Source organism: Ambystoma mexicanum, chromosome 1q (assembly GCF_040938575.1).
Source record: "Ambystoma mexicanum isolate Mex_15411 chromosome 1q, UKY_AmexF1_1, whole genome shotgun sequence".
NCBI classification, from domain to species: domain Eukaryota; kingdom Metazoa; phylum Chordata; class Amphibia; order Caudata; family Ambystomatidae; genus Ambystoma; species Ambystoma mexicanum.
The window spans coordinates 503,814,977-503,837,594 of NC_090922.1; the positions used below are offsets into that span (position 1 = coordinate 503,814,977).

Genomic DNA, 22,618 nt, shown 5'->3' on the forward strand with positions numbered 1-22,618 from the left:
TAACATTCTGCTTCAGCAGAAGTTGTGATTCCTCTTCCACTTGGCTTTGGATATTGAACGAGGCTCCCCTGTCATGCTGTGCCGTAGGGTGCACATTCTTGTCAATGTGCAATTTGACTTGACAATCTTTCAACTTGCCTATGGCTTGGAGTAGTGTGGGAAAGAGTTTGTCGATCTGTATCATCATGCTGAGGTAGCGATTCGCCAGCACTTGATGTAGTGTATGTGCACTAGTGCCATTTACATAGCACATCAGAAGCTGAGAATGCAGCCACTATTGGCTTTCATTTTTATAACATGTATATGTACTCTTGCAGAGTGGTTTGTGTATGAGAATGTTACAACAAACATGTTTCTGCATGGCAAATGCCTCCTTGCTTCTTGGAGGTAGATGTCTACCTCTGCCGGTGTGAGTTAGTGCAGTTTTATTATGCTTAGTTGTTTTTTTCACTAATGGCATTAACTGTAGCTTCTTTGTCTATCAGAAACTCGAGGGGATGGTCGCTGATATGTAGCAGCAACATGGCACTTCGTTCTATTGCAGTTTTCCTGTGCAAAAACAGAGCTTTCCTTCCTTTCTCTACTACTTTTCCTGAGGAAATTGATCTTTTGTCTTGGCTGAGCTGGGCGACTCCCTTCCAGTGCGGATGGCAATCTTTTTGAGGTTTGAGTGTGTCAACATGAGGACTGTCCTGAATCTTTATCGCGCCTATGGTAGCTTGTGCCTCTTCTTGGAGTACGTCCCTTATTTGCCTGAGGGATATTTGCCCTCGATGCTCGACACACTGGCCTCAAATGGTGTTTCCCTGCAGTCAGGGGATGATTGTTCTAGTGCTGGGCACGTTCCTTCATGTGGGAACATGTAACCACATATGTATCTTGTTGGACGCCTTGCTTTGTGATGGAGAAGTTGCACTGTGGTGCACCGGCATGGGTGGCAGTGGTAATCCTAAACTTGTCCATTGTCTCCATCTCCCATTCAACGACCATTGCAGTCCAGGTCATTATTTGTACTTCATCTAATGTGCATGAATATTGCATCACTTTTTAAAAATGTGGATGACCCACACCGACCTATGACCTGCAACTTTAAAGCCCCTTCATCCGTGCACAGATACAGATACAAATCACAACGCTTAGTCGTGTGACATCGTCCACAGTTTCCCATTTGTATTGTATTATTGTGTGAAATATATATCTCCCATGCTTTATGTTCTTGTGTGATATGTATGATCATTTAGATGCGTTTTTAGGTTGACAAATGTGACTATGGCATCCTTCCTCACTTCGTATGTGACGCCCCTCATGGATGGGCTGGCTCATAGCTTTAAAAGGCCCCTTTCATCATGTGATCCTAATGCGTCTATGTAGACTTTGAAGACCTGCACCGACCTCACCTACCTAGGACCCCCACCTTGTCCATCCTGTTCAAAGGTGGGGGTGCTTGCAGGAGGAAGGCGTTAACGTTCATTGTAGGTGGTGAGCATGGGGGCCTGGTTTGGTTTGCTGATGACAATTTGGCATCAGGAATTTTCTTTTGTAGGATAAGGATGTATTTGGTAGGATGGCAGTGGTTTTCAGCAGGGATTAGCAGGCACCTGCTGTGAGCCTTTGGTTTATGCTGGGGCTAGCGCTAAACTCACTCCTTCACCGTGATGGTTGGTAGCAGCAGTTAGCATATGTACCACTTGGGGTATGCACTCCAGCAGTCAACATTTCTGTGATGAACTGGCACTCTATGGTTGTGATGTGCCAGAGGTTTTCATTGAGGGAAAATAGGCAAAAAACAGGCTCTTCCTCAGATATGCTTGTGTGTTGCTTGGGCACTCTGACACCGTTCCAGGTGAATACAGAACAGCACGATATTCTCGTTCTGTGGAGCGTGGGAATCAGGGGCTGCCAGGCTAGAGCACATGCTCATTCAAGGCAAATAATCAGGATGCAGCGTGGAGCATGAGCCACTGTAGCAGGAAAGTGTCAGAGCGTGTGTTGGCGCTCTAGTTGTCCACGCCTCACTGCAATGTTAGCGGGTATCGCGTACACACTTGCATGCATGCAAGCAGTCATGTGGTGACAGTACGCCAACACGGTTAATAAAAGCAGGGGAAATATAGCACACAGGCCCACCCAACTCAATTTTTGGAGCCACTAGTATGGCAAGGAAGGTTCCTTCTTTGCAATTCCTACCTGCTTTGGATATTGATGAAAGGGGGTTACTGTGGTGCATGCCTGGTGACCCCATAAATTCATTTTTGGACAAATTAAACAATTTTTTGACATTTAAAGAAGGTGCCTGGGAGGGCATTTTGGCTGTTTATGTTTTGGTGGAGGAAGTCATCAGAAGTATTCTGGAAAGGGGTGCCTGACCAACATCGTCACACTCATCATCTGTGTGCAGCCGTACCACAAGAGCAGACCAGTGAGTTGCAGCCCCATTTCCTTTTGTGTGGGGTGCCTGTGCGCTCGCTGCCATGAGTGCTAATGACCAGGGTGCAGCAGCACTTCCTGCCCCCTAAGCACCACCGCTGCTGAGACAGCACTGACGTCAATGCCTGAATTCGCCATCTCTGGTGCCCCATCCAGCCTGGGTCCTAGATGGAGGATGTGGATAGACAGACTTGACATTTACTTCAGGGCCTCAGGAGAAACCAACGATGACAGCAAGCTGGCGACACTCTTGCACTCAGCAGGTCCGGCAGTCCATGAGGTCTTCCAATCCCTACAGCCTGTGAACGCTACCTATGGCGCAGCGAAAGATGCACTGTGGGAATACTTCATGCCACTGGCCAACGCTGATTGCAAACATTTTGTCATGTGTAGTGCCTGCCAGAAGGATGACGAATCTTTGGACAACTTCTATCACGTTGCCTCGCATATTAGAACTTGGATGGTGCCACGAGGTGTCTGAGGTGAGGGCGTCGGGAATGGAGGCAGCTGTGCGCCCAGGGAAGGTGGAAGATGTGTGCGCAGTGGGCCGTGGTCAAGGCAGCAGAGGGGCGAGACGTCCAGGCGGCAGTCAGAGAGACCGGAGTGTGAGAGCTATGGACTCCTGCACGAAATGTGGGTATGATCTCCCACACCCCACCGAATGCCCAGCACAAGCAAATGCCCAGCGTAATGGTCCAGCACTGTGAGGCGCTGGACCATTATGCCCAGATGTGCAGAGCTCCGATGCCTGTGGTGGTCCCAAGTGGGCTGGTAAAGGCAGGGTTTTTCAGACAACAGCGCCAGCCCAATGTTGCCCAAATCAATCAAGGTGACGGTGGTGCCCCTCCGTAGGACGACGGTGAGGAAGAGGAAGAGAACATCTTCTTCATTTCAAGCGTCAGTGCTTTGGGCCCAACAGTAGAAGACAACCATGATGATGCCATGACAGTGCCGCCTAAGCTATGGAAACCAAAAGCACGTATCTTCACGTTTGGAAGTGAACAACCCATCCCGCTTGCTGGGAAATTTGTGGCCAAGGTGGAACATGGAGGGTCGTCCATCAGGGCCCAATCTATGTTACAACTGTCAGCAGTAACACCCTGTTGAGTTGTGCAGCAGCAGAGGCATTGGGCATTTTGAGCTTTGCATATGCAGTGTACGTGGAGGATGTGCAGGGACTCCTGATGAAGTACAGTCAACATCCGTTGAGGCTTCACATTGATGAGTCCATCCAACCTATCGCCCTAAAACACCGCCGGGTTCCATTCCATCTGCGGGACCTGGTATACAAAGAGCTGGACAGCCTGGTTGAGTAAGATATCATCAAGATGGTTGAGGGCTCGATGCCTTTGGTCTCCCCCATCGTCATCGCCTGGAAACCTAAACAACCAAACTCTGTGCGGATATGTGTAGACATGCGGCTCGCAAATAAAGCAATCAAGCGGGAGCATCACATCACCCCCACGATATATGACATTACCGCTGAGCTACAAGGGGCTCGCTTCTTTTCTAAGATGGACCTTCAGGCCGGATACCATCAGGTGGTGCTACACCCGGACTTGTGGTATATAGCAACTTTTACCACGCATCATGGCCTTTACCGTTACAAGCATCTGAGCTTTAGAGTGTCGTCGGCGGCAGACGTTTTTCAAAACATTATCCGCGGGACCCTCGCGGAACTGGATGGCATCTTAAATATCAGTGACGACATCCTGGTGTATGCAAGGTCGGAGGTGGAGCACCTAGACAGGTTGGTTAAAATGCTTGAACGGCTGCAAACTCTTGGGTTGACACTGCATAGAGACAAATGTGAATTCCTGAAGAAGACTATCGAATTCTTTGGCTTTGTGTTCAAGGAAGGGGGCATGTAACTGGATCCTCAGAAAGTAAAGGACATTGTGGAGACACGGCCCCCGGAGAACATGTCAGAGGTCCGGAGTTTCTTAGGAATGGTCACATATTGTGGCCGGTTTATTAGGAACCTTGCAACCCGGTCTGAGCCCTTGCGGGCGTTGACTAAGAAAGAAGTTGCATGGCAGTGGGGACCCCTGGAACAGGCGCTTTCGAAGACGTGAAGGGGGCTTTAACAACAGAAGACACCCTGGCCTTTTTCGACCCGGCTCTACAGTCAGAAAGCATGGTGGATGCCAGCCCGTTTGTCTGGGAGCGGTGCTCACGCAGACGAATGCCAACGTGGAGGTCCGGCCTGTTGTCTATGCCAGTAAGGCGCTGTCGGAGACGGAGCAGCAGTACTCCCAGATAGATAGGGAGGCCCTGGCGGTCCAGTGGGGTTGTCGTCATTTCCGTCTCTATGTGCTGGGAGGACCGGTGACAGTATTCACGGACCACAAGCCTCTGATACCCATACTGGCTTGGTGGTCATCCAAGCCTCCGGCTCCCATTGAAAGATGGATGTTGGCGCTGCTTGAGTATGACGTCACCCTGGTATACCAGCCTGGCAGCAACAATGCTGCCGACTAACTGTCCAGACACCTGTGCTGTGATCCGGAGGGACAAAACGATAACGGTGCAGAGGAGGCCGACGAGCATGTCGGACTGGTGATGTAGGCGGCCACTCTAAACTCAGTATCTATCCACAAGCTGGAACAGGCGGCGGCCGATGACTAATGTTTTAACATCTTGAAGGCAGCCCTGCAACAGGGCTCATGGAAGTCGGTTGTGCAGATGTTGGCTCTGAGGACCCAAGAAGCAAGATCAGCACTGGAACAACTCTGGAGGGTCAAGGATGAGCTGGCTTTCATGGAGTCAGGGAACCGGATAGTTACTACACAGTGTAAGATCACCAAGGTGATTGAGTTGGCGCACCAAGGGCACCAGGGGACCGCCAGGTCCAAGGCTCGCCTGTGACAGAAGGTGTGGTTTCCGCACCTGGAGAGGCGGGTCGATGAGTTCATAACGGCCTGTGTATGGTGCCAGGCAGCGTCCCCAGCCCAGAGGGAGCCCATAATTGAGACGATGCCAAGAGGAACAAAGCCCTGTGAGATCCTCCACCACGCTGAATTTGGGTCCACAGGCCAGGACAAGCACTTCCTAGTGGTTGTGGATGAATGGTCCAGGTATCCAGAGGTGGAATTAATCGAGTCAGTGTTGTTGGACAAGGTGGCCGTGGCGATGGAGAAGACCTTTGCCACCCACGGCCTGCCCCAGATTCTGTGTTTGGATAACGGTCCACCCTTCCAAGCTGAAAGTTTCGCACAGGTGATGGAGGAGTATGGCATTCACCATCACAAGGTCACTCCTCTTTGGCCTCGGGCGAACAGCGAAGCAGTACGTTTTATGAGAACAGTGAACAAGGTATTCTGCATCAATCATGGCCGGGGACATGGCTTGCAGAGGGCACTATACCAATTCCTGAGGGAATCCCGGACCACCCCACACACATCTACTGGAGTGGCCCCGACTGATCCCATGTTCAGGTGATGTCCCAGGTGCCTGATCCCAGAAGTGGGCGAAAGAGAACCATCTTTTGTCATCGACAAAGCACAGGTGGAGAGGGAGCGAAGCATCAGGATGGAGCAAGAAAACATCAGAAGAGGACTCTGGCCCCAGCAGCTTGCCCCGGTGGATGAGGTGCTGGTGAAGAATCAGCACCCTCAAGGAAAACTGACTTTGACGTACGAGCCTGGTCCGAAGGACGTGGTGGCGGTGCATGGCTCCATGGTAACGGCTTCAGATGGGACTACCTCTGTCACCCACAATGCTAGCTTCTTCAAGAGGGTTGGAGAAGCCAGGCCGGAGGTGTTGCAGAGAAGGGACTTTAACGATGTCCCAGACGAGGGCAGTGACCTGGCCCATCTGCCGAGTTCCCCAGGACGGGGGAACACAGGTGAGTAGGGCCCGATCCAGGAGGTGGGCAGGAGGTATCCCCAGAGGGTCAGGAGGGGGAAGCCCACCCACCTGAGTGACTATGTTTTGGACCCCTGAACTAGTGGGACCAGCCCCTGGACTGGAAGTGACTCATGGGGATGGGGGCTGCTGTGGTTAAAGAGGTCATCTGTTTTGTGTGCAGTGGCGTTATTATGCCTTGTGTGGATTTGACCTTTGTTGTTTTTGTTAAGAAAAAGGAGGAGTGTGGTGGCTGCCCCTTTAAGGGCGTACACACGCAGCGGAGTGATGTTTCACTCCACCACGTGTGGTATAAATAAAGGGGGCGTTCCCAGCCTCGGCAGAGCGACCCGGGAGCCCGAACCATACACATGTGTGCTGAGTGTTTCTGTTTGCGGTTAGGAGTTCACGGGGGGCCTGATGAGACTGGAGGCCCATAACACCCATCACAGATAGGCAACCACACTTCCCTAACATACCTCCCCCCACAGAGGCACAACCATGAGGGAGGGATATCTGGCGCACAACAGAGGCAGAGAACCACTTGAGCGGTTGCTTTTCTCAGCACACCTGTTCCCTGTCCCTTGCACTTCATCTACTTGATTGCTTCTGAAACTGAACAAAGAAAAGAGCAAAGGAAGCTTCATGTGACAACACCTTTATCCAATTTCAGATGCCACTATCAGCTGTTGACATGTGTCTAGCCCCTGCGTCAGTGGCATTAATGTCACCTCCAGACCCCCACTCTTGAGAGTCATATTCACTAAGCTCGAATGCCTCTCCTTCTTGAGGCCCTCGCCCAACAGTTAAAGGAGTGGTTCACCCAAAAAAATGTATTGCAAAAAAAGATGGGCAATAACAACAAAAATAGATTGGCACTTTTTTTTTTAAGTCCCTATATAAAATTTTGAGCAAATGAAGCTCAAAATTTACAAAAGGAAGCACATGGGGGCATCCATTTTGTGAAATTGATGCCCGCCTCTGCTTGCTTTTGCTTTTGCGGCACTAATGAAGGAAAAGCCAGCCAGCTGTAGTAAACAAAAGCTACCACTGGGTGGCTTTTCCTTCACTGGTGCCGGGACTCGGAGGACGCAGACCGGAGACTACAGGCAGAAAAGCTGCAGCTGCATCTCGGTAAGTGCTATTTATCTAAAAAAAAATAAGCACTAGCTGCGTTTTTTTTTCTAAGTTTTCCGGGCTGGAGGAGCCCGGAAAACTTAGAAATAAAACCGCAGCTTTAAAAATGTTGTATTTGTGTTTGCGGTAGCTTTTGAAGCTACTGCAAACATAAATACAACATTATTGTGTTTGAAAATGCTGGAGTTTTTCTTTCTAAGTTTCTCAGGCTCCTCCAGCTCGGAGGAGCCTGAGAAACTTAGAAAGAAAAACTGCAGCATTTTTGGAACACAACCGCGTTGTGTTTCTGCTTGCCGTGGCTATCACTTTGGATCTCCGGTGCTCCCTCAGGGGAGCACCGGAGAACCAAAGTGAAAGCCAAGGTAGGCAGAAACACAACGCGGTTGTGTTTCCATGCCACAGTGTTTCTGCCTAAAGCTGTTTTCCCATTTGGGGCTCTCGGGCTCGCGGTTGTTTTCTGAAATGCTAAATTCTGCAGTGTTTCTGCCTAAAGATGTTTTTCCATTTGGGGCTCTCAGGCTCCCCGTGGGGAGCCCGAAAGCCCCAAATGGGAAAGCAGCTTTAGGCAGAAACACAACGCAGTTGTTTTCTGAAATGCTAAATGCTGCAGTGTTTCTGCCTAACGCTGTTTTCCCATTTGGGGCTCTCAGGCTCCCCGTGGGGAGTGTTTTGAAAATGCTGCAGTTTTAATGCTTTAATCACCCCTCTTTGCATGGGACCTCCCGCATCTGATGATGCTCTTGCCCCACTCCGTTCACTGGTTATACACTGCCTCTACTCACCCAGTGTAAACATGGCTTCACACTCACTGATTAATGGCAATGCCCTCACTCACCGGTCAATGCTGATGGCGCACAGGTTCAATATGCTGGCTGTGCACATCATGACATCCAAGGTCACGAAGATGTCACAGTGGATCCGGCTGAAGCGCCACTCGCCAACTACCTAGAGGAAACAACAACAGAATCAGAAAGATAGTAAAAGTCAGACAGAGGCTTGGACCACCGGCGATGTACACTCTTCCCACCTACAGGACACTGATGTCAGCGTACACTCTATGCCCTTGTTACAAGTTCTGGAGAGTTTCACCTCCGGTTACTGTGGTAATTGATGTTGCTGCCTGTGATAATTTAAGGATCTATGCAGCATTAAGAGATTACCACACTACTGGCTGTAAAATATGCAGAGTTTTGGAAATATAATTTGCAGTATTTCAGAAAATCTGAATGTCATATTTTTATAACTGCAGAAAATATTTTTCACCACTGTTTTGGAGACAGGAAATGGATATTTATTTGTTAATAATATACATTCAGCCACATGGTTTTGTATATACAATTATCACATTGAACAATTTCATGTTCACAATTACACAAATAATCAACAATAAACAGTTAACTGCAACTTCATAATAACTCATCTAGCCATTTCAGAATCTCAGACATTACATTAAATACACCTTCAGACAACTGGTTTAAAATTTGAATACACTTCCAGTAAAATTTAGTTATAGAAAACATAAAATTCATGTCATTGCCATCCATAAAGAGTGACCATATCTTTGATTGCTCCTGGAACTGGTTATCATAGGCTTTCAAACAGCTGTTTCTAATGGAGTGCAGACTGGTACATCTAATAAGTAGGTGTTTTAACGTTTCCAACTTTTTTTCAACGCATAGGCGGCACCAACGATCTGATTGTGGGATGCCTAATGTTGCACCTTTTATCTCTAGTGTATCACAACTCTTGAATTTCATAAGCATGTATTGTCGTATTATGTTAGGGCACGGATATGCTGTCACATACCCTGGAGTATTATTACGTGTCATGCAATATTGTACGTATTTTCCAATGTTATTTAAGGTGGCCAGTTGCTACGATCATTACATGTCTTTTTCAGCCATAATTTAAAACTCATCTTTCTTAGTGCTGAGGAAGACGCCTCATATAAACTGCGCCATTTTTTGTGTTCAGTCATGATTTTACCTAGGAAGCCCATTGTTAAACACTTACCAAATTTTTTAAAAGCTGTTAGAAATTGTACTGAAATGGTATCATTTTCCAATATTAACAGTTTTTCAAAACACGTCATACTATTTACCTTAAAATCGGTAATAGTATTGTTTAGATCAAACGCCAAAAACATTTATTCTAATGACATTCAGTCGTAGGAGTGTTCATAGCAATTTTGCCTCAAATTTTTGTATTTCATTTACTAGGTTATGGCCCCATATGTCCACACCGTATAACAGCATGGATTTGACTCTTGCCGTGTTTATCAGCAAGATAGTCTTTACCGAATAGCCCATGTTCTTACCAATAAAATAGCTTATCATGTTTACAGTTGTTATGCATTTACGCTTTACTATGTCCCAATGAAACTTCCAATTCAGTCTTGAGTCAATGTGTACACCGAGATATTTGTATGTGTCAACTTGCTCTAATAGCTCACCATTAAATGTCCAGGAATATTTTTTCTGGTAAGCACAATATTTTGCAAAAACCATGACTTTACTTTTACCCATGTTTACTGTAAGGTTATTTACACTTTATATTCACTTAGAGCGTTTAAGGTATTCTGGAGGCCATGGGGAGTGTGATCAAGTAACAGGAGGTCATCGGCGTATGCTAACCAATTTAGCGACAATGTTCCTATTTTTACTGGGCAAGATTGTGAATTAGTCATATCATGTTGAAGATCTGCCAAATAAAGGTTGAAAAAAGTGGCTGCAATCATACATCCCTGCTTAACACCCTGGTGTGTAGGGTATGATTTGGAAAGGTTCCCAGTTCCATCTAAACGCTCCCTTACTGTAGTCTCTGAGTATAATGCAAGGAGCATGGTTAACAAACCTGGGGGAATATTCCACTTGACTAGTTTATTCCACAAGATGCTCCTTTGGACAGTATAGAAAGCGGCACTAAAATCAATATAGGCGCCATACATATTTAGATTGCGCCGCCTCTACAAGTATTCCACAGCTGATGCTAGTATGATGATATTATGTGCAGTGTTTGCTTGTACTCTAAAACCAATCTGATTTGGAGGCAGAATTTTAAAATCTCTGATCCACTCATTCAGCTCAGCTAGGAGTACTCGTACGAAGATTTTCGCCGGGATGTCCAACATAGCTAGTAAACGGTAGTTTTCCGGTTTGTTCCATGTGCCTTTCTTGTAGACTGGCAGTATATTGCTCATCTTCCAGGTCATAGGTATTTTGCCACTCACACCAAATGAACATAGTGGGAGCAGAAAAGAGCAAATGCTGACATCCCCACCAATTTCCTCGGCACAGTAAATTCATTCCCAGGCCACCATGGTACCAGTGCAGGATGTCGCTGACGCCAGAGTGGGTCTTGAGTAAGCAACATTGTCCTTCAAACTGAATGGTTCAAAGGATAACGTGGACCACGCTGCGGGACGGGAGGAGCACCTACTTGAAATCCAAAGCCCATTACAACAAGAAGGAACGTTGTTTACACTTATGGCTGATATTCACTCATTATAGCTCTTGTGGATCCTAATGATCCTGGAAGTAACATCGAGAACCTGGATGTATGCAAGCTTGACCATTACTCTATTGACCCTTTATTTCCATGCACCAATAGATTTTATGTTCTAACACCCTCCAATGATGCTCCTGTTGATAGTGCAGACAATGGAGCTACTATAATTACTACACTTATGACACACCCACTTACACTATATGTTGACTTGATGTCCCCAATGTATCAAAATAAACAAGGTTCATGTAAGGTGTATGATTGCTCAAAACCTGAGCTGGCACATAGGAAAAACACTATTAACTCTACTTGAGCTGGTGGATGTGCTAAGCAAAGATGTTGATAACTGGAAAGGTAAGCTTGAGGTGTCCTCAATGAATCCTTTGCGCTGCAGTAATTACATTGTGGCAGCTTCTGTGGTGTCAACACATAGATCAGGGAAGTCAACATTGATTAGTAATATTTTAGGATATACGTGATCATTTCGTGGCAGATTTTACCGCGGCACAACAAAGCGAAGTTGACATTTTCGAATTACAAACATTTTGAATACCCTTATCCCCTCTACCCACCACCCCTATGCCCCTTAAAAGTATCCCAAAATACCCCCACTTACCTGCCTTCACCTCCCTGCGCCTGGCATCTACCTGCAACATCAGTTCCATCTCCCAATTATGCGCAATTACGCCACAGGGTCCTTTTCTTTCTTTTTTTTTATTGTCCCCTGATTTCCATGTAATGGAAGTGGGGGGCACCCCGGCAACCCCTGAACCCATAATGTTGAACGAAGGGAGAAAGGGACACCCCAAAACCCCCACTCCCTTTGTTCGACATTATGGTCCATTCCACCATTTATTTGTGGAATGTTCAGGCACTTTTATATTTTATCCTGCTTGATTAGGACAATAGCAACTTCTGATCTCATAGCAAGAACTAATGTTACCCAATCAAAGGCATCACCCAGTCGTTCTGTCTCATCTCTCAAGCCCCCAGTGTTGGTTATTTCAAGGGATGATGCTCAATGACTTTGGCATCGAATAGAAATACATGGCACTAACTCAAACTCACACCTTAACATTATTCTAGGGTATTCCGACAGGGGTGTTGCTAGGTCTGGAAAAGATCCGGGGCTACACTAATGTTGGGAGTGTCGGACTCGGGGCTAGCTAGTCTTTTGATTGTAGCCACTGAGCTTTTATTCGGGGCTGCAACCAAAAGACCCAGGGCTATAGCCCCCTAAGCCACCTGCTAGCAACACCTCTGCATTCTGATGTTAAAAATTATCACTTAGAAGCCACAGATGTTCCCAAATTGTTAGCCGAGGAGGTAGAGGCTTGAATCATGTGTATATGTCAGACGTTCACAAATTGCCAAAAGGTGCCTTTGAAAATGGAGAGCCATTGATAAATAAATGTATACACTGGATTTGGCACGTTAGAGGATGCTTATCAATAGTTCGCAGTGACATTGTTCAGGCCCCTAGAATTTTAATCCAAAATTATAAGGATTTCGACTTGATGAAGCTTTCTTTGTCCTCTCCCGTCATCTCTGAGGGTCTTACCTCACTATATTGTAGGACTTCACCCCCTGTTGGCTCGTGAATTGAGCATCAAAACTGCTTGCATTTTAAGTCATGTTATACCTTCCCCTCAGCTGGTTCGGGTAATATAGCATTTAAAAGAGACATATGGATGCAAACATTGACCTGACAACTGTCACATCTAGTGGGAAATGACAGTCATCAGCTTCTTCTACTCCTTTTTTGGAACAATTTATGCACCATTATACAACAGCGGAAAGGACATACTGAAAAGTCTGTCTTGGAATGTTGCAGGGGCAATCAAACCTTGGCAACACAGATTGGCATTGATTTTGTGACATAAATCATGTGATTTCACTACAAGAGACTTGGGTTACACGCCCTCCAGTGAAGCCTGATTATGCATGCTTTGATATTTCTGCTCTTAAAGGGGGGTCGATGATGCCCTAGCAGAGGCCTCATCATATGGGTAAAGACAGACTTAAATGCAAGAATTGAGTCAATGCCATCTGATAATACTGATATTCAAATCCTAAAAATAATCCTACTGCATGGACCCTCAATTACACTTTTTAAGGTTTATATTAGAGTGTGCCAGTGTCCGACCTCTCACAGCCATACAGCCAAAAAATGGCTAGATATTCTGGAAGATCCAAATAACCAAGGGGGAGGATGTACTAAGCTTCTAGTTGGTTACCTAAACCATCAGTTTGAACCAATTAGTTGCCTCCAAGTTATATTGGACAATGTATAGGAACTCTGGGATTTTTCTTGAACCGTATCCTACCTCTATAAGGTCTTGCCATGGAAATGCATTATAATTAGGATCCTTATTTGCAGAAAATGGCTTGAGAGCCTGTAATAGTCGAGTTTGGGGGGTGTCCCCACCCTCCTGAGTTTCAGGACAGGTAATATGTTATGTCATGTAGACTACTTCTTGATAGACCTAGTATGTTGTTGAATGGTAAAGAAAAACATGGGTTCTTAAACGTACAGAACGTGACCATGATCCCCTTGTTTTAACTCTGAATATCAATATAACTAAACCAACTGACTGTGCAGCAAATCCTTCTATAGAAACTCTGTAATATCAAGTGGGTGATGCAGTATTCTGCACTACACACTCCTATGATTTTTAATGAAATCTATCCGCTGCTACAAGTAGGATGGGGGTTTGATTTTTTATGAAGATCTGGTGGAGTGTGTCAGATCAATTTTTACCCAGTACTGCTCCATTTCGCCACTGCCTTCCTGGGATACCTCTTCTTGGTTTGATAATGATTATAGAAGGGCCACAAATGAATTACTCCTGGCACTTAGAAATCTTGGATTAAATTACAAGACCATGGTTCAACGGAAAAAGTAAGATGCCACAGCTAAGCTTTGGGATCAACTACAACTAGCTGTGAGGGAACATAATCAAGCTACTTTCTGGAAAATTGTTACCTATGGAGGAACACATTTGACATTGTACCCGGCCATGTTTATTCCAGAGCATGTTTGGCATATGCACTTTAAATAATTATATAATATTTCCCCTAACCTAGAACCTTGGAGTTCCATTAGTGATAGAGTGCAGGTTAAAAGATTACAACATGTTATGGTCTAGATGCTGGGATAAAACTAGCACTTAATCACAAAGAATGTGGGATGGCTCCTGACTCTGATAATATGCCTAGGAGTTCACATGAGTTCCCGTTTTGTAAAAATTGTAATACAATTAAATCAAAACAATAAAAAAAAAAAAAAAAAAAAAAAAAAATAATATGCCTATTGATCTGTTCAAAATGGAATGATTAATAGGGACACTGTTTTAACAAAAATGTTTTAAACTCTATAAACACAGTAAATTATCCACCAATATCTTGGCGTCCCCATTTTCAAGAAGGGCGATAGTAATGATCCAACTAACTATCGGATAATATCTCTTTTTGATGGCCTTAGAGACACAGAGCGGTCTTTCTAAATCATTTTTTGTCTTTATTTTTAAAAAATGTTCTATTGACCTAATGCCAACATTTTTAGGGTGCAAACTCAGCCATCGGTTATTGGTGAGAACAAATTTGATAGGAGCTCATTATCTTTACATCAAGAAACCCTGAACACTTCAGTCAAACTGGAGCTGGGTGTTAAGGGATCCAAATTAAACCCATATTTAAAGGTCAGATTACAAAAATGTTGTGTTGGATTTTATAAGGGGGAATAGCACTAAACCTTTGTTGTGGTACTTGAATGTAAATAATGTGTTGAATAAAATTAATATGGGTCATATAAAGGGCAGCCCTGACATGATCACAAACACAACCCTACGTTTGGTCAAGAATACTTTTTGGGATTGGGCCCTGATAGATTTTATGAACAGATCCAGTGCCAAATCACTGGTTACTAGTTATTTTAGGACAACATTGCAGTTGGGGTACAAGATGTATCTCAACTGGATAACCACAATAAAGGAGAGAAACCAATTTATAAAATTCTGTTTGGGAATTCTCCACTGAAGAGTTTCACCAGTTTGTGGAGCAACCAAAATACTAAGTGTTGCCCCTTGTGCCAGCATATTAAAGAGGATGAATTACATTTCCTATTTTGTGTCCAATGTTAAATGAGCCAGCACAGGCAGCCTTAAGAGTAAGATAATACAATAAATGTGTGAATTTATATGGTTTACAGAACCTTCACCCTACTTTTTGTTTTTTGTTCCAATGTTAAATGATCTGCATCCTAACTGGTTGGTTCCAATACTCACACGTTTCAAGCTTTTTACTTTGATTGAAGCGTTGAACTTATGTAAGTCAGCAACAAGTGAATCCTCTATGATAGATGTTTCAGAATTCCTCATCCGGGCATAGAATAGACAACATACATCTTTGCCACAAACTTGCAGGGAGATAACAATATATTTTTTTTAATAATCCTTATATATGGAATTTTTATTATCGTGTACAAATTTGTTCATTTTTTAATTTTTGTAGATGCTCGCAGGCTACCCAATCTCTATAAGGGATCTAGACACCATATGCATGGTGTCTAGGCATATATCATGTTAGTACCTAGGATGTCTTGTATAGCACTTTATATTGCTTCTTAGCACAGATATTTTGTTTATTATAAACATATTTAAATATTAATAGAGTGCTGTATTGTGATTTGGATATGCTTGTGTTTTTTTAATCTTATTTGTTCTATACCAAGATTGGACCAAGTGTGTCCATTTTCAATTGAGTTTGCACCTGATTATCTGTAACTTTGGAATTTTATGAATTTTAATATGTGCTTTTATGGAAAAGTATTTCAGAAATAAATCGGAATGGCACTGAATGGCTGAATATAGTACAGTATCATATAACACAGCTATTGCATAATGTGAAATAGAGCACACAAGGGTTGGTAAAAAAAAAGCCTCCTGTGCATTATAGTGCAACATGGGTGAGAATGTGGCTTCTGGGATACCCACATAATGCCCACATGGACTCTCAATGAAGCATAAAGACTACCAATTACTAACCCCTAACCATTAACATATCCCTGTACTAATATTCAAGTCAGATCTGTCCTTGACTTTTGGGTGTACACGTTTGGTGCAAATTTGATAAACTGAATGTGAAGACAAACACAGGCTATGCAAGAAAAATACACATGAATAATTAAATTTGTTTTGGGGGGGAATACATGACAAGTTGGAGATGTGGAATGTGAAGAGCCACATCGCTCAAAGTAGCCCCATTGTTCGTGTTCGCTCTGCAGAGATATGTACGTTTTGATATCCGTTTGCTGCTTGAATCTCTGTGCAGAGGTGACAGGATAAACGAGTGATCTTTGGAATCTTCTGGAGGTTTGACAATGAGGGGTGGTTTTGATTGTCACATTACATCACGGAGAAAGGAAGGCATTTTTACATGTTATTTAGGCAAACATATATTCATGGGAGGTCACTGACAGAGGATTTAAAAAGAGCTGTCAGTCAGAAGGCTGGGCTCCCTCTCTGGTCTCGAGCTCTCTCTGTCCCTGGGAAGAAGTGTGCTGAACTCGCAGCAGGCAGGGAGACTTGGCCTAACTACTTCTTTTACGAGTGGGAAGAAAACCAGATAGTTTCTCCTGTCCGGGCAGCTGAGTGTGAGTACCGTTTTGCAGTCCAAGGGCACACAAAATCAAGCATTATTTTGGGTGAGTTCTAGTAAAATTGAGGTGTGTGTTGATTTCCATTACGATTGCATTATGTAGACAGTTGCAGCCAGGAAAGATATGGTCACATTTATAAACATAGACAGATATTCTTTGTCTTGTGTGCACTCATTCCATGTAAAAGTGTCAAATATAGCGGAGTTTTCTTTAAGCTGCGAAAAGCTTATACTGTGAGCTAAGATCTTTTGATAACAACGTTTTAAATTGCGAGACTAAAAGAAGGGAGTGTGAACACTATTATGAAAAAGGGCCTAGTTACTATGGGGGAACTTTGCTAATGTATGTGTGGTTTTGTTTATTTTGTTTTGAATTACAAGAGATGTCCTGTAAAATAGATTAGTATGTGAAATGTGTATGTACAACGTATGAATTCTCATTTTTATAGAGCACCAAAAGAAAGAAACAAGTTAGCCTTAGTCTAATTATTATTTCCTCGTGTTAGTATTCAGACTGATATAAAGCAAGTGGTAAACTCATATTACCGCTTGTGGTAAAATGCATAAAAGAGTTGGTTTCTTTGCATTGGGTCCTTCTCAGGGGCTAGCTACATAGATGACACTATTCAGATGAAGTGTGTTCTGGTTTACCGCCAAAATGCTATTGTAAATAAAATACCACAGGAAAATGAAATTATGAGTTAGAGCGTACCAGGTCTGGTTGTGGCTTACTGTTTATGGTCCCGGTATAAGAACAATATCAGGCAGACCTGTGTATTTAGGGCTCGCCACAATACCACGAAATACACCAGCAAGCTCACTAAAAATACCTCTGACAGGCTTCAAGCTTCAAAAGCACACTTGCAGAACAACAGTGGGGAAATACAGAAGTTTAAAATAGACATATATTTTATAATGTAAGTTAAATGGGACTACAATATGATGTGTTTTAATGGGTCAATGTGCACATTTATGGGAGGTTGGAAAAAGTTCTGCATCTCAGGATTAGTAATCAGCTAGGACTGCAGAAGAACGTGCCCATACTATTAATTTGGGTTGGACTGATTTATCAATGGTAGATTGGGTCTTAGAAGAGGTACAAGCATGAAACCACCTCAACAGGAACTCATTGCAGGAGCTTTCCAAGGTAGCTTCTAACTCCTCTTGTATGCTCAGCAGCAGCCAGCTGTGAAAATTACTGGCTGCTCTGAATGTGATGAGTCATTTCAGCAGGCTGACACGGGATGCATGACTGTTCGATTTGATTTGCAGTATGTTCTCTGTGTGCTACCTTGCTGGAGCTCAAGACTCATTAGTGTGCACTGGCTGCAGGTGAAATCTGGTGATGGATAAACAGCCCGGGGATGGCATAGTGATAGGCCATAGTGAAGTGTATTTGGGCCAGTTTAAAATATCTCCGAGGGAGTTTGTGTTGATGCAAGCCAGGAATGGTGTACCATTCCTACAATTCACAGAAAGCAATCAGAGGTCTTTATAGCATTATTTGTCCTTCTGCTTATTCAGATTTTGCCGACTTTCAGTTTGTCCCTATCATGTACAAAATGTGAAGTTATCCACACTTACAGTTTTCTTTTGACTGTTGCCTGATGTCAGAGTGCTTATGCAACACTTTCCGAGCACCAACTCACTGGGTGCCCACATTCAGTTGCTGCTATGTTCTGGTCACAAAGGGCCTCATTACGAGGTTGGCAGTAACCCGCCTGTGCTACCGGCGGGTTGCCGCCGACCTCGTTACACCATTCTGCTGCCTGACTTCTCGGTTCTCGGGATGACAGGTGGTGGAAACTGTAAGTCCCCAACCCCGTGGAGTCCCATAGGACTTCATGGGAATGGGGGCACGGAAGCACTGCCACCATTGATAACGGTGCAGGTGCTTCTGTGAAAATCATGCCGGCAGGGGGCAGTCCTCCCCGCAGGTCAGACCTGCTGGGAGATACGGCCCCTGCAGACAATCTCGTAGTTTGGCGGTCCAGAAAGGGTGCCGTTACGTTGCTACCAGCAACCTTATTTCCCGACCGCCAGACTTGGAATGATGCCCAATGCTTCGAATCCATGCCTCTCCTATGCAGGGCAGTATTCTTTCTGTTGGTCTCCCCCAGGCACCCGTTGAATGGTCCTGTTGAATACTTCTGTTCTTTTGTCTTCGGGGAATTTACACACATTGCTTCGTATGGCTTCCTGCAACTTGCATGCCATTCAAAAAGACTGATTCCGCTCTCCCATGGAGATGTCCATTATGTGTCATTGGAGACAGCATCAGGGCTCTAGTGTTCTCAAGCCCTAAAAACAATCATTAGCCCAGCATGCAACACAGCCATTTGTGGTGGAATAAAAGTTGTCTTGAAAGTTCTTCAGAGTTCACATTCTCAACAGGCTTTTCAAAGTGGGGCCTTATATAGACAAATACTCTTGTGTGATTTATAGGATTTATAGCATAACTCATTAGCAAGTAATGTATTTCCCATGTGCTAGTGTTCTCACTCAACAGAGTGTGCAACAGCAATTCTCAAGAAAGTTCTTAGGTAGCAAATGGGAGTACTCAAAGTCTAATCTCCCTGATCCTGCAACACCAAAATGGTGACTGGGTTGTTTTCTGGGACAGGTCTCTTCTCCAGTATAGTTTTTCCTGCTGCAATCAAGGCCTTATGGAACTTGGGTTCCAAGACCCTTCCATGGGTTGATTCCAGCAGACGGGGTGTTTAAGCATTTTACCTTAAAGTGGCAAATTTGTAAAAAAATAAATGTGTGCCAGGGCCCACCCTTTTCCATAGGTGACAGATGTGCTGGATCCTGTGGAGTCATCACTGATCCCCAATCTAAAATCTCCTCCCATGTGGCAAGGGGACAGCAGCTGCTGCCTGATCCCAATCCTGGGGGTGGCATTAGGAGGGAGGTTCACATGGGAGGAGATGACTGTCAGGGAAATGTGGTGACCCCATTAGGAGAGATGCAGTATTCTTTTTTTCCATTTGAAGAAGACCCCATAATCCCTGGATCCTGATGGCATATTGTCAGTAAACCAATCCTTCCAAGTTCATATGGAGCGATAAAACACACCAAACTGAATGTGCAGACTAGTTATTGTGTTACCAGTCAACTGTGCGGGACATTTAAAAATGGATTGCCTTTGAAAATGGAGAGTAGTGCAGAAGGAGGAGAGATGCAGATCAGCTGCATCAGGAAGTAGAACCGAAGGCAGAAACATGTGAGCAAACTATGCAAAGGAGGCAGGTGCTTCCAACCGGAGTGGAAAGAGACTGGGAACAGCATAGCAGGTGCAGAAAAGGGACCGCTAAGGAGCCGGCAGCAAGGGAAAGCCTGTTGGGAGCGCAGTCACACTGCAGAGCAACCACTCCACCGGTGAGTGAAGAAGAAGCCGGCGGGAAAACCGGAGAGGTGTCTGCAGAGCGGGAAATGCTTTCCCGCTGCATGGACAACGCAGCAGTCATACCTAAGCAAAGGGTCGGGAACACCAACAAACACCAGTGAGTCTGCCCAGGAGTATTGGGAGGCCCAGGGTGCACCGACAGGCCTACAACAATTGCCAAGCTGTTTTGATACCAGCCAAGTAATATTGAAAGACTAACAGGCTGATTCATGGAATTAATGTGCGCTGAAAATTCCCACGCAAGCATGCAAAACCGTGTGAATCGCAGTGCAAGTGCGAAAATCGCAGCAAAACCCGCGCACATCGATTCATGGAAGTCCGTGCGCGAGTAAAATTGGGATGTGGGATGTGCACTGAAAATCTGCGTGGCACACGCCGGCGCACAGCTCATCTAACGGCGTGCGCTACGGCCACAGCGAAAGCGCACATAGCGCAGCGCACATAACAAAAGTAGGCGTAACACGGGGCGTGACACGCGGAATGGGGAACAACGTGTGAAAATGTGGGCATCCTGGGGGAAGTACAGGAGGCAAGTGCGCGGAACGCCCACACGCTCGCCTACAGCACGTATTCATGGAATCGAATAGGGCAAACAAGAGCACCGGCGAAGACGCGCACAGGCCCAAACACGTACGCCACACGAAGGCAGGCGGTAGCGTCCCTGCGCATGAAAAAAATGTGCGCCAAAATGTGCGCTGACAAAAAGCAGTTATATACAGCTCTGATGATTGTCCCATACTGTGGCCCTCTAGGACAAATGACGTGCAAAGGGATACACGACAAACACGAACACCCGCTGTGTCAAAAATAGCGTGTGCGTGTATTTCGGGGGTGCGCTGGAAGTTTAACCCGCGATTGGCCTTGGGCGAGCGGGGTGCGTGTAAATCTGGGGTTGCGGGAAGTTTCACACGCGAAAGGGCCCTGTTCGAGGGAGTACGTGAATTTCAGGGGTGCGCGGCAAGTTTTACACTCGAAAGGGCAACGCCTGTGCACAATACGTCACAGACGCGCTTACGCGCTAAGGGCCTTTGGTCCAATGATATCGCGTACGTGTACTGACGCGCTAAGGGCCTTTCCTCGAATTACATGCTGACGTGCAAGATTTTCACGTGCCAAATCACTCCGTATCAAGCTGGCCACGCATACACACATGGAAGACCACGCTCCTACCCTGAAGGCCATTTTCCTGCCCCCAAGAGCCCCGAGCACGCTCCGACCAGCCATCTGCTTCTGCCTGTCTGCCTGCTACCCACGTGCCCTGCTCTTTGGTGCCTGCACGTCAGCCATCTGCAGGGGTCCAGTTGCTGTGTCCACCCCTGCTGGAACAGAAGACTCCCGCCTGGATTCCATCGCTCCACAGCCCAGCCCCAGGACCCAGTTGCCCACCCACTCCTGCCTCTGGGGTTGCCATGTCGGGCACATCTCCATCTGGCACCACTGGCAACCCCCAGGCAGAGGGCCACCAGCTTCACTGCCACCGAAGTTGGTGTCCTGGTGGAGCATGTCCTGGGGCATTATGATGCCCTCTTCGGAACAAGACGCGCCAACAAGGAAGGACGGACCAGGATCTGGACGGACATCGTGACTGCCATCAACGCGGAGGGGGTGGCAGTCCGCGAATTCCATCATGTCAAGCAGCGCTGGGAGGACTTCAGGTCCAGGATCTTCAACAAGGCCCGGCGCCTCGCAGAGGGGGGCCGGGTCAGCCTGAGCAACATCCAGATGAGGGTCCTGGAACGCGTAGGCCCAGCGCTCCACGCCCAGATCCTTCGGAGGCAGACCCGTCTGGAGTTGAGCGGTAAGTGGCCAAGCATTGCTGTGTGAGACAGGGCATGTTGCAGTGTGCTGCTAGTCTGATACTTGCCTGTATGTGTGACATAGGCCATGTATGGATGTGTGTGTGCAGGGACATCATGGTCATGCATGTGGGACCAGTTATGTGTGAACCACATGGTAGGTGCATGTGTTTTAATGCAACATGGGGACCTCTATGCAGAATGTACACCTAAAAGCATGCCAGTCTCTGTTCCTGGACATGGAGGGGGGGGTGAGGAATGGGTGTTGATGTCATATACATGTATGGTGCACGTGTGTGTGTGTGTGTGTGTGTGCCAGAGAAGTGTGTGTTTGACTTTGAAACGCCATGGATGCATGTGACTTTGAAGGCAACATCTTGGTTTACAGGGGCCCTTGTACATGGGTGTTGATGTTGATTGCAGGCGCCGGGAGTGTTTCTGCATGTGTGTTGTATGCATTGACCCATGTGTTGTGGAAAGACTGGATGGAAGTTACATTTGACAGTGCCACTCATGTGTTATTGCTTCCTGTCTAGGGTATTTTGTGCTGTACCCTGATGCTTGTGTACTATGGCTCCCTCTATGCAGCGTCAAGTGAAGAAGAGGGTGGAGACGGCGCTGTGGAGCCAAGCGGCGGGGATGCCTCCACCGGGCGGCGACGCATGGCCCAGCCACCCTCCCAGGAATTACCATCATCTGGGAGCGAGGGGGCTGAAGCCGCGTCTGCCACAGCGGCTGTGGCGGAAGGGCCGGGTGAGCCCCTACAGGGGCTTCCAATGGCAGAAGACAGTGTGGAGACATCCAGGTTGGTGGTCTCCACAGAGGAGGAGGAGCCCGCTAC

At 45.9% G+C, this 22,618-nt stretch overlaps 1 protein-coding gene across 1 annotated transcript in view; it reads right to left on the minus strand.

The window, feature by feature from the left end:
* LOC138529875 (D(2)-like dopamine receptor) overlaps positions 1–22,618 on the minus strand; it is a 434,356-nt gene that overhangs the window by 226,903 nt on the left and 184,835 nt on the right. The window contains exon 3 of the mRNA XM_069640867.1: positions 8,246–8,355. Coding sequence (XP_069496968.1) covers positions 8,246–8,355 — 110 coding nt within the window. The remainder of the gene's footprint in view (positions 1–8,245; positions 8,356–22,618) is intronic.